At 41.6% G+C, this 12,341-nt stretch overlaps 2 protein-coding genes across 4 annotated transcripts in view; both read right to left on the reverse strand.

The window, feature by feature from the left end:
- Positions 1–4,786, reverse strand: part of tanc2b (tetratricopeptide repeat, ankyrin repeat and coiled-coil containing 2b) — a 140,804-nt gene extending 136,018 nt beyond the window's left edge. For all 3 annotated transcript variants that reach the window (XM_056429844.1, XM_056429845.1, XM_056429843.1), the window contains exon 1: positions 4,363–4,786. The gene's annotated coding sequence lies outside the window, so the exon portion shown is untranslated. The remainder of the gene's footprint in view (positions 1–4,362) is intronic.
- Positions 4,787–9,817: 5,031 nt separating this feature from the next.
- Positions 9,818–12,253, reverse strand: cntd1 (cyclin N-terminal domain containing 1). Its single transcript, XM_056429853.1, has 6 exons — positions 12,183–12,253; positions 11,921–12,092; positions 11,668–11,830; positions 11,417–11,561; positions 10,594–10,690; positions 9,818–10,433 (listed from the first exon to the last, which is right to left on the reverse strand). Exons 2-6 carry the CDS (start codon positions 12,086–12,088, stop codon positions 10,326–10,328), a joined length of 681 nt encoding a protein of 226 aa, XP_056285828.1. The 5' UTR covers positions 12,089–12,092; positions 12,183–12,253; the 3' UTR covers positions 9,818–10,325.
- Positions 12,254–12,341: the final 88 nt, after the last annotated feature.

Raw genomic sequence — 12,341 nt, forward strand, 5'->3', positions numbered from 1 at the left:
TGAACACAAGGGTCCCTTTAGCAAACCTTTCATTTTACTGGAGCGGGAGTCTGACAGTCTGCCCTGCTCAGTCCTGGTTCTGGTTCCCCTCCCTTATGACAGCCTGGGTCTCATTAAGAATAACTATATAGAAATAGCAGATTTTCCCGCTCATGATCTGTTTTGCATTTGTTCTACATACAGAGGCATCGGGATTAAACTGAGACGCTTTCAAAGCCAGTTAATAGTGCTTTGTTGTAACTTTAATGGAGAAGTGTTGATAGATATACGAGGCAGGAGCAAAAACAGCAAGGGAGACTGAGTATGTGACTTCTATATTCTCGAAACAGCCCTTCTGATTTGATCTATTACACACCTTCTCTTGTGGGACACACGGTGTGTCGTTGATAGTCAAAACAATTTGACTGTAATAATCTATGAGCAGCGACTCATGGCAACTGAACAAATGCTTCTGTCGGATATACGAAACACAATGCAGGCAGACGATGAATAATAAGTAAAAGAATCCCAAAGCTTAAGTTATAATATATTGAAGCAGTGCTCCCGTTTATTGTTATGAACCCGTAACTAGGCCTATACGTCATAATAGCCTCCCTTGTATGTCGCAAACGAAAACACTGAAGCTCCTTGATCCTTCGCTGAATTTTCGGTTGAGCCGCTGGATTCTTTTTTCCCCCCCTCTCTTTTAAAAAGGTGTATATTCATCTACTTTGAGGAGAAACAGGCAACAACATGTAAAAAAAAAATACAAAACAGTTTCCCCAGCGCCCTTTTTTAATATCTCACCTGTTTTTTTTAAATCACAGACTTTCCCCCTGCAAACAGGCACATGTTCAAGATACCGCCACATTGTTTTGTTGAAATGAAAGCACCTTTCATGCATAGAGGAAAAGCCAGAGAAAGCTTTATATGAAGTGGTATTCATGGTGGGTAAAAAAAAACGTCGACTGTCTGAGGCTGAACCTGCAACTAAGAGAGGGCTGACTCCCCAACACAGCACTTCCACAATCTTCGTCTCGTCAAAGGCGCCGTGTTACGAGTAGGTGAGAAATGTTCCCATCATGAACTCAATGGCTGTCGCAGACTCCCGGCAGGCAGCAGCATTATTCCTCTGACAGCGGCGCGGGAAAAAAAGCAAAGCAGAGATGAAACGGTCCGGCTTACCTCCGCTTCCATTCACCAACGAGAACGAATGAGGCGCTAAGAAGACGCCTTCTTTTGGCATCATTATTACATAATCAAAAGGGCCACGGTGAGATGAGGGACATGCATGACTGGGGAGAAGCCGTCCCTCATTAAAAGAAAATTTAAAAATCAGGAGCTCAGTGCACCAAATGAGCCAATTTCAGTTTTATGGACTATCACAAATATCTTTATCCTCAGACTCGTCCATGTGTTCAAGTTGCTGCTGCTGGTGTTCGCTCTGATATTTCGCTAAATTTCTACTGCTGTGGCTCCCTCCGCCTTGCATTTCTAATATGACTGCCTTACTCACTCTCGAGGCTCAGAATTGAGCTGCTAACCAAGAAGGGAAATAAATAAGCGAAATCTCAATTTGAATTCCCATTATACTGATTTTTTTTGCTCTCAAACTGATGATTACGCTATTCATACTGCAGTACACACATACACATACATTCATATATGCATATATGCATGCACATGTACATACAAAACTAAAAAGCAAAGCAAAGGCTTTCCTAGTTTTCTTGACTGCGTTGACGCCATAAAGGAGGCCATTTCCCTCGGAGCTCAGGGCAAATTAATTAACACATCCCCGTGGACGACACCTTCATTCCCCGTACGGGAAAACAAAGTCACATCTCTCAGATGAGACACCCGGTCGGGCTCGGTCGTGGACGCACACCAAGAAGTGAAGTTTTAGCTTGTTAAATAGCAGACTTGTTCATATCTTAAGCAGAAGTCAAACACCCTTGTGCTCTTAAAAGACTCTTAATTAACTGCAACCACTTCAGAGAATAAGTGCGGAGTTAATATGTTTGTTACTAGAATGAGTCGTTTAAAAACGTCCATAAAACGCAGCTGATGACACAAAAACATTTGTTTACCCTTCGGTCGAAGGTGAAATGAACAGGCACTTTAAGTTAGAGCGCACTGCTGTACTTTAAATTTGATTGGACCATGAGGAAGTGGGCGGGCCTTCAATGGAGAGGGTTCCAAACACACCTCCATGAAGCTAAAAGTTGCCGATTGTCATATTATTGGTTGACATTGATCGGTTATATTTAGTTTTACAGGAAGAAAAGATCATTTGATATTGATTTTAAAATATGATAATATATATTATATATAGGCATTTATTGTTATACGCATGTTATAGATACAAATATTATTGAACACGATATGACCCAGAATTTGATCTAAAAGGATAATAATGACGTGATTAAGGTTTGGGAACCATCGTGGCCATTAGTTAAAAAATACAAAACCACGTTGACTATTTGTTGGAAAAGGGGGGAATCGAACAAAAACATTTTGTCAAAAGTCCACATTTTATTACGACTATTTCGTACCTGGATGTTTCTACATGTATCCAGCGCATACGCGCAGGAATAAAACAAATGTACCAAAAGCAACAACATGGACGAATAACATCACACAAAGCGGTTTCGATGCCACGAAAAGGTTTTAGGGATTTAGGGTGGACACAACCATCTCTGTGTGAATCATCTTTGCTTTCACAAGTGATGACCAAGACTTTTCCCCTCAACAATAAATTACATTTTATCTGGCGCAATACAGGCATGGTGTGTTTACTTCGAGTAGAAGATTTGATTCAAAGATTTGAGGCATGTTTTATTCATGCTGTGTATTTCTTAAGTGCAGTGTGACACTGAAGGCTGTCTTGTGTCAACTGAAGTTGCCGATAAGCCCTTCGTCCGTTTTTCCGCAGCAGAATTTTTTGGTTTTAACCTTTGACCTGTCAGTGAGCGTGACAGGAGGCAGTGTGTTGGCTCGGACTGTGGAAAACAAAAGGCCCTGTCACTACCCCCCGATAAGCACAGAGAGACAAAAAGTTTTGGGCTGGTCGACTACAACAACAAAATAAGAACATCATGATCTCATAAAGGAAAACCTCCTCGCTGTGAACTCAGCTTGTCAGGAGAAGAGAGAGGAGAAAAACTAGCCCACGTTACCGATGTGATGAGAGAACGCTTTGAGGATGACTGCCTTTTCTGTGCGGCGAGTCGAGCTGACAACCAAGAACTTGAATTTTATAATAGAAAAGAAAAAAAGTGCAGCGAGATAGCATTCATCTGCAGCCTCATGCAAAAACCATGAGTACTGTCTGCAACCCCAATCTTACCAGTCTGCAGACTCAAAATGCCTCATCACGGCAGTTCTGATGCCACAAAGGGCATAGCTTTATATAAGAGTTGTGTGCATGTATACCATTAAAAAAAATAAGGGTATGTGACAGTTTTACAAACGTGCACCTTATTTAATTCCTAACCACATCACATCGAACACAACTTACAATAAAAAGCAGCCCTGCGCCAGACGACGCGCTGAATGGTGATCATACGGGAAATAAGCGTTTTCCCCCTTCCAGACAACAGGCATTACACTGATTAACAGCCTTTGTTGAAACATACCATTACCACATAAGACCCTGTCGAGAAGGACCAGATGTCAGATAATAGGCTGTGCAGAGTGAGGTAGGTGCTGGCCTGAAGCCATTGAACAAGTAAGAACAGCTTCTCCCATATAAACCTCTGCACTTTGGGGACAGCTTGTTGTCTGGGTGGGCAACCCCCTCACATATATACACCTCAATCCTGTGTGTGGATATAGCTTGCACATGGAGGATAAGTACCACCTGTATTTGTGTGAACCAGTACATCCACCACAAATAAATACACATGAATCTTAATTTCCAGCAAGGCCTCCGTTGTTGTTTTTTGTTAAATCATTGGCAAATGTGTATATGTATGCATGTTATGTATCACTAATAAATCTAATAATGTCGGAGAAAAAATGTGTTTTCCAACATGAAAGTCGTGGCGAAAATGCATTGCACATGTTGCGTTCTGCTGATAAAAGAAAATGCTTGTTAGAATGTACAAAGGAGCAGCTAAGTCCATCTCATTAAACGCTACTGTGGGCTGTTTATTGGCTTAGCCGGCTGGCTGGGCTTTGCCTATGAGCAGCAGCAAGAAACAGGCATTATAGGTTATAGATCGGCTGCTGCAGGAGCCCGACACCTCTATACACACACACACATACACACACATACATACAAAATGTAGCCTACTGAATGTAAAAATATATTAAGGTTTAAAATGAAATACACATGTGAGGAAGAGCAGAAGTTGCAGCACAAAAAGAAGGATTAATTACCTCTCCGAGACTTGAACCTTTGTTTTTCTGGCCAGTTCTTGTGTCATCACATCGGTGCCTCCTCTGTTGCGGCTGCGGCTCCGGTACCGTGTCTGCGGCAGCGCTGCGTGCGGCTTCCTCAAACCAGTTCACCCGGCCAGCTCGCACGTTTCCAGTCGGTCCGAAATAGCTCGAGCGAGCGACTCTGAAAATAACGCCCGCACCGATAAGAGCGGCTGCATCCAGTCCGACTGCAGGAGACGGTCACAGAAGCGACACCCATGGGTGTTACGCGGCGCGAGCACGCTCTGCAGCAGGTAGCAGCGCACCGGACCGACGGCTACTTCTCCGCACGCCAAGCGTCGCTGGCCATTCAACAACTACCTGCACGTGTGTGTGCGCGTGGGCGCGCGTGGTTGTGTGTGTGTGTGTGTGTGTGTGTGTGTGTGTGTGGTGCAGTCAGAGCCAGTCGGTGCCCAGTGCCACGCAGCGCCGCAATATGGAGCGCTGACCTGCCTATCACTGTGTCAAGTCGTTTAAATATATCAGGCATGATACTCCCGGTGCTCGCCTTCAAAATAAAACAGAAAATCAACAGTTTCATCGTTTCATTTGCTTGATTAAAGCGCACGAACCAAAATATAAATGTATTTAAAAATAATATATATGGACATAACAACATAAGCAAATGTACTCTAGTGCATTTGTTCTTTTGTTGCAATCACCACTGCCGTATTTCCGGTATTAAACGGGTTTTCTCCGACTAGCTTGATGCAGCTGAAATCCCGGGTGAACAGACGGCGCACAGGAACAAACATACACAAGCGTGTGTGGGGGGGGATGAATTATTTATGATGAAATAAGGCACTGGTACCTAAATCATTCATAATTATTCCGGAGAAACGGAGCCGATGTCAATAAAACTTCAATTCATCTCCCCTGCAGATGATGGCAAGAGACATTTCGAGCTGATAGATGGAAATGAGGTTGGCGGGTATCAGATATTAGCTGACCTGTTCCTGGATCAGTCAATACAATTACAGGCCCATCAGCCAGAACTACAATCAGGGATGTTGCATAAGGTGAAAATGAACCATCCACTGTGTTTGATTATGGCATACGGGGTTAATGGCCCTCCGGTGATCAATTTAATGAGTCCCTATTAAACTAATGTAGGCTACAGTGTTTGCTGAAACGGTCATTTTAAAAATGGAACATTTAAATATGTTGAGTTTTGATTACATTTGTGGTTGTTGCTGTTGTTTAATGAATGATGGTTATATCCTCTTTTTTTCTTTTAAACGTAGCATCAAATTAGTGCTGAGTGAATGCTAATGTCCTTATCTGGCATCTAGTTATTCTATTATCGTGTGATTAATTCTCAACCATTATTCGAATATGAGAGAGATGGAGAGCCGTTCCTTTCAGCTGCCTCTATAAAATGTCTCGGGGTCACTTCATGAGATCTGATTTGTACCTTTTCCTTTACACCCTGCCAACAAAATGCATTTTTTTTAAACTGCTGAACCTACAATTTTTGTGAGATGTGTCCTCTTTGGCAGCAAGAACCAATCAGCTAAATCTGCTTTTTTTCCATCGAATCAACAACTCAATTTCCAGTCAGTGTTGTATACATTGTAATATATGTGTCATAAACTCTGAGTTCTTGTGTCTTGTGTCCTGTCTTATTTTGAAGTCCCTGTATCTCGTGTCTTCTGTTTCCCTGCACTTCCTGACCCTGTGATTGTCTGCCATGTCCCTGATTGTTTCCACCTGTGTCCAATCACCTGCATCTTCCCTGTCTATTTAAACCCTGGTCTTCCTGCCTTTGTTGCCAGATCCTTCTGTCGCCAGAGTGCTGTTTAAAGAGCAAGACAATGTTCTTTGAGTCTAGAGAACACAACAATAAGTGTGTGTTTTTATCGTGACAACTCAATTGAGGTTCAATGGTTGTTTTGCAGGAAGATGTTTTCTTTTATAATACCTGAAGAAGTAGTGTAAAATCTCTTTAAGAATAACCTTTGCTCCCACATTTGACACTTGCCATGATCAAGACATGCCAACAGATATATCTCAGCTTGTTACTTAAAGAAACATCCATCCTTCAGTTGGCAGACGTAAGAAACCCAAAGGACATGTGTGTGAACAGAATACCTGAGGGTAGCGTCTGGAAACTGGCTTCGGTGCAGGGTTCCTGACATTCATGTGTGGTGTGTCAGTCAGAGTGATGGACGGGGTTGTCACAAACAGCCCCCCCCCCCCCCCCCCATAACTTCCATCCTCCTCCTCCCACCTCTAGAAATGCTTCCACTGGCTTTGCATCAAATCCCACCAGAGCGTTCTCTAACTCTGTCTTCCCTCATACGCTTTCTGAATATAAGGAATGAAAACAGCAAGGTGACATATGCGGCCCACTCTATTAACCTTTTAACGGGCCGAGTGGGGAGGAGAGATTAATGGGGCCTAACGCAAGATTGCGGGGAGCCATGAGTGAGTCAACGGAGCCTGGCCCCGGATCTCCTGCTAATCTACTGGAGCTCCGGCTCCTCTGGCACGGCCATGTGTGTGTTTAAACCACTCTCAGATGTTATGCTAATAGAGGACTGAAACATGCCGTTGTCAGTTATATGTCTGTGGTCATGTGGTCTGAATCTTAGTTGTCTTCTTATTTTCAACAGAACAGGACATTCCTCTGACGTGGGAGTTTAAAGAACAAGGAAAGAGGGCCAATGAAAAATAGATTTAAGATAAGAAAAAGCACACAATTATAATAAGGAAAACATTTTCTTTAAAGAGTTCACTGTACAGTTTGTAAACTTTTAGAACTTGGTTTTTTAAGGTTTTAAAGTCTTATTTAACATATTCATTACATTTACACAGAATTCCAGTCAAATATGGGGAATAATTGTTGCTATCTTGCGTTCATGTAAATCTACTATAATCAATAGGTTTACAATGGATTCAATGTCATATCGATAATGCTCAAAATGTATCATGACATTTGACCTTGATATAGTGTAAAATAAGATATATATATATATATATATATATATACACTACCGTTCAAAAGTTTGGGGTCACCCAGACAATTTTGTGTCTTCCATGAAAACTCACACTTTTATTTATCAAATGAATTGAACATTTCATCGAACATATAGTCAAGACATTGACAAGGTTAGAAATAATGATTAATATTTGAAGTATGAATTTTGTTCTACAAACTTTAAGCTCAAAGGAAGGCCAGTTGTATAGTTTATATCACCAGCATAACTGTTTTCAGCTGTGCTAACATAATTGCACAAGGGTTTTCTAATCAGATATTAGTCTTCTAAGGCGATTAGCAAACACAATGTACCATTAGAACACTGGAGTGATAGTTGATGGAAATGGGCCTCTATACACCTATGGAGATATTTCATTAGAAACCAGACGTTTCCACCTAGAATAGTCATTTACCACATTAACAATGTATAGAGTGTATTTTTGATTAATTTAATCTTATCTTTATTGAAAAAACAGTGCTTTTCTTTGAAAAATAAAGACATTTCTAAGTGACCCCAAACTTTTGAACGGTAGTGTATATATAAATATATCCCCATTTGAAGAGGAGGAGGAGTCAAGTTCAGCATCCACAGGCCCCTCTCATCACCCAGGCCCCGAAACGACAGTCCCACCTGTTGGTAGTGATGAACTCAGTCTCAGTTCTCTTATCATCGAGGGGATCGGGCGAATACCACACACTGGCAGCAGCGTCTGCCAGAGGAGGTCCACCACGGTCGCCCTGGAGGAGGACCGCCGCGCCGCGCCCATGTTGCAGTCTGCTCACAGGCCCATTGTGAGCCGCAGCGACGCCGGTCTGCCGCATGGCCTGAACACGAGTCGTGACCTCAAAGAGCACATTCAGAGACGAGGAGCAGCCCAGTGTCAAACAGAGAGCCACAAGAAGAGTGGAACCATACAGCAAAGGTGATCACATGACAATAGAGTTATACGTTGTTCTAGGCCTACACTGAATAGCCTCATTCGGGCATTCACACCAAAAGCGTTGCGAAATTTTCGCGTGACCCCATACATCGTTTTGGGTGTTTCGAAATTTGAAAACTTCGCAACTCGGGCCAATCATCACTGTCCCGCCTTTGTTGAATCAGAACAAGATGGAGGACACACTCATCGTTGTGGTTTGCGGGCACCGGGAGCTCTTTAATACCTCTTATGAGTACAGGAATCACAGAGAATAAAACATATATATATATATATTATATTAATGTTATGAACCCAAACACGAGGGCGTTGGATGCGTCCAGCCTGCTAAACTCTGTGGAGCACAATGGCATTGCTTTCTCTAAAATATAATCAAGTCAACCAGGAATATAATTTTAAAAGAATGCAACTTTAAGGCTTTCTGATGACTCTCTTTACTGGCAGCTCCTACAGTGTTTATTTACACAGTTATCAGTTAACATATCGATCATATTAGATTTTGTTCTGGTATAAACTTGGATTTACTCAACATAGATTAGTTTTAAATTGGGCAACTTCGTTTAATCGAAAATCGGGATTCACTTATTTTAAACCTAGAGTTTTGTTTAAAATCTATTGGATCTTTCAAGATTGAGTTCTCGCTAAAAGTCTGATTAGAACTGATAAATGAATCCTAACATCTTGTTCGTCCACATCCACTGCGTACCCCACAATCGTCCCTCCAGGGTTACTGCACACCTCCTCCTTCGTCTAAAGCATGTGATGGTGTTACTTTATTGTTCAATCGACACACTGTAGTGTATGATGTTGGACACCAGCAGACAGAGAATAATTGGCTCTGTTTTGGTTACTTTGAGAGGTATTAAAGGGACAGTTCACCCCAAAATGTTTTTTTAACTATAGTTCTGACATGAGACTGCTCACAACAACAAGGTCTGTAGATTATCTTGAGTAACTGGGTCATGATTTCTGGAAAGACACAAAGCTGTTCAGTTTTTCAGATGTATTTTATATTTATTAAACAGCACTGCAGGTAAGAGGAACATTTATGCTTCTGATTTTGGGGTGGACTTTCCCTTTACGGTACCGAAGAGAAACCATGAACCAAGTCACATCGCCCAGAGGCTGATGTCGAAGGATTACAAATATATATAGATATGATATTTATAGCATTTTGATATGTATACAGGACTGTCTCAGAAAATTAGAATATTGTGATAAAGTTCTTTATTTTCTGTAATGCAATTAAAAAATATTAAATATTAAAAGAATAAAAGGCTTGCAATATTTCAGTTGATTTGTAATGAATCCAGAATGCATGACATTTTTGTTTTTTTAATTGCATTACAGAAAATAAAGAACTTTATCACAATATTCTAATTTTCTGAGACAGTCCTGTATAAGGTAATTAATTGCCTTGGACTATTACAAATAATTATTATCGAGATAATAAAAAAACGTATGATACGATTAAAGTCATGACATTGATATTTTTTGACAATATGGTCGTACATGTTTATTTATCCCAAATCGGAAACGGCACCAAATGAAAACATAACATGTTTGAAGTGAGGGACATTATATTCATGTTTTTTTAATTCTGTCCTCAGTTTCAGAGGTTCGTCAGAAGAATCAGACGATTGATGACCTTCTGACCGTGGTCCTCTTGACCTCCAGCTGGACACGTTTTCTATTTAACATTTTGGAAACTTAATGAGTATTGCAATAAACAACTCTGCATCTAATTCAAGAGAGTGGGTCAATGTGGCACAGGGCATTTAACAGCAGGGGGAATATGCAGTATATTAGCAGTACGTTGTTGTTTAATACAATATCCATTACATTTAGCAAACTACCAAGTCATCATTGGTTTTGGTAATATTACATTAGACATATTTCAGGACACAGATGTTGCTTTAGGTGTATGTTCATCACCAACTTCTACAGCTAAAAATCAAACTTAACCGTGAACAATAAAATTATAGAAGGACCGTTATCGAGACTCAAGTTGAGGTTACAGAGGGACTAACAATGTGCGTCAACGTCACATGAACAAATTCGCTGATGCTCCTCTTTGAGATTCCTGTGATGTGGCTCAGCTCTCCGACTACCTGTAAGACATTTAAATAAAGAGCGATGTATTCAAATATATCTGGGCTAAGGTCAATGACACCATTTCATACTTTGCATAATATGTCCACAATTTTGATATGTAAAACACTGCAAATAAATGCAACTAGACTTTTCAAGACGAATGAAGAATTGTTTCACCTGTTCCCATTTTCCAAAATAGTGGATGGATGTAGCCACGGCGATAACACCAACACCAAGAAGCATGCGGTCCTCAGTCACTGTCATGAATGTCTCCCTGTTTAAAGAGGATTATTATCAATATTCTACATTTAGCAATGTTAATACCCATCATCCAACTCTGCAGTTGTCATTGTTTTGAGACAGCTGGCAGTCAAGGAGTCACATTATTCGCTCAGGAATTAGTCGAAAACCAAAGAGATCTAAAAGCACAGACTGTATGGAAGAAGTGGATGTCGAAGAATACTTTAAACTACAGATTGAGACCATGAACTCGTGTTTAGTGAAGTAATACATCAGGAGAGAGGTAGTCATTTTCTCATAGACTTCTAAACAATCAAACTTATTTTTAGAACAGAGGCGTCGCCCCCTGTTGGCCATTTAGGACACTTCAGCATTGGCATCACTTTTCAGAACCAGAGGTGGAAAAGAGATTGGAGATGCTCTGTTCACCAAATCAACTCTAAAAGGTGTAGGTGTCATTTCTGCTGCCTCAAAAGTGACCAGAAAATCTGTTATTGCATTTCTAATAAAACAACCTCACCAACATTTTTAGGCCGTAGCTGCATTGACCGCATTCTTTAGTGCCTGCCTATCGGGAGCAATTTGGGGTTGAGTGTTTTGCTTAAGTAGACTTTGAAGTGCAGACTGGAGGACTGCAGACGGTGCTCAGCTGGTCAGAGTCGACTCAACTGCCGGTCAAGCAGCGTGCCCACACTGGCAGGAACCACCTGTTCCAGAAAAATGTTTATCTGAAAATGTAGCTCCAAGATAAATGTATTACCGTTGTTCTCTGGACGGGCTGACGCAGCGAGTGGTCATCACTAACAAGGAGTCGTAGATGGCCGTCCTCTGCAGGCTGACGAACTGGAGGACTTGGTGGCACAGTAGATGCAGGCGCTCCACAGGGATGGATGGCTCATTATGTCCTACAGAAATTGAGTCACCTCTTTTAAAGTCACAGCACAGCCATTCATTGGATATTGTCACATGCTAATATTTCACATAGGTCACTCTGTGTATGCGATATCTCACCAAGCACCTCCAGGAGGATTTCCACATATGTCAGCGGGTTAGGAGCGTCTAGCCTGAATTCAAGCCCCTTTAAGACCATCAGCTCTGATTCCAGGAGAGTCTGCTTGGAAACACGGAGGCCGACCGAGCGCAGAAAGCGCACAGCTGTGTTGTTGTCGATCAACTAGAACATGTTTGAATAATTGAAGTGCATTGGTTGGTGATAAATAACAGTCCATTAAAATATATTAATTGCATTCATTTCTGAACTGACATGACTGTGCAAAGATAGCTTGCTTGCAAGTTGTACGCAGGAGAAGACGATGAGGTGGAATGTGTCCTTGATCTTCTTCAACACAGCCTCCTCAGAACGTTCTGGTTCATCAGCAGCAGCGTCTTCTGGTGTGGATGTGGCCAACAACCCTGTAAGGTGCTTCACCATGAACCTGAAGGGGGGGAATCATTCACATAAAGCCTAAAACCAACATCATTATGGATGTGGCGGAGGGAGCAGAAAATGAGCTGCTCCTTCTTACCTTTGGACTAATTCGATGGCATGGTATCCGGCCAGCGGATCAAGTCGGAGTTCTTGCGTTATCAGGAAAATGTATTCTACGTTTCAGCGGAGAGGGAGGCAGGGCGTCGGCGAAGAGAAGCAGAGAACAAAACAGAAAGACATTCTATTTGAACACAGC

The sequence above is a fragment of the Pseudoliparis swirei genome, chromosome 13 (assembly GCF_029220125.1).
Source record: "Pseudoliparis swirei isolate HS2019 ecotype Mariana Trench chromosome 13, NWPU_hadal_v1, whole genome shotgun sequence".
NCBI classification, from domain to species: Eukaryota; Metazoa; Chordata; class Actinopteri; order Perciformes; family Liparidae; genus Pseudoliparis; species Pseudoliparis swirei.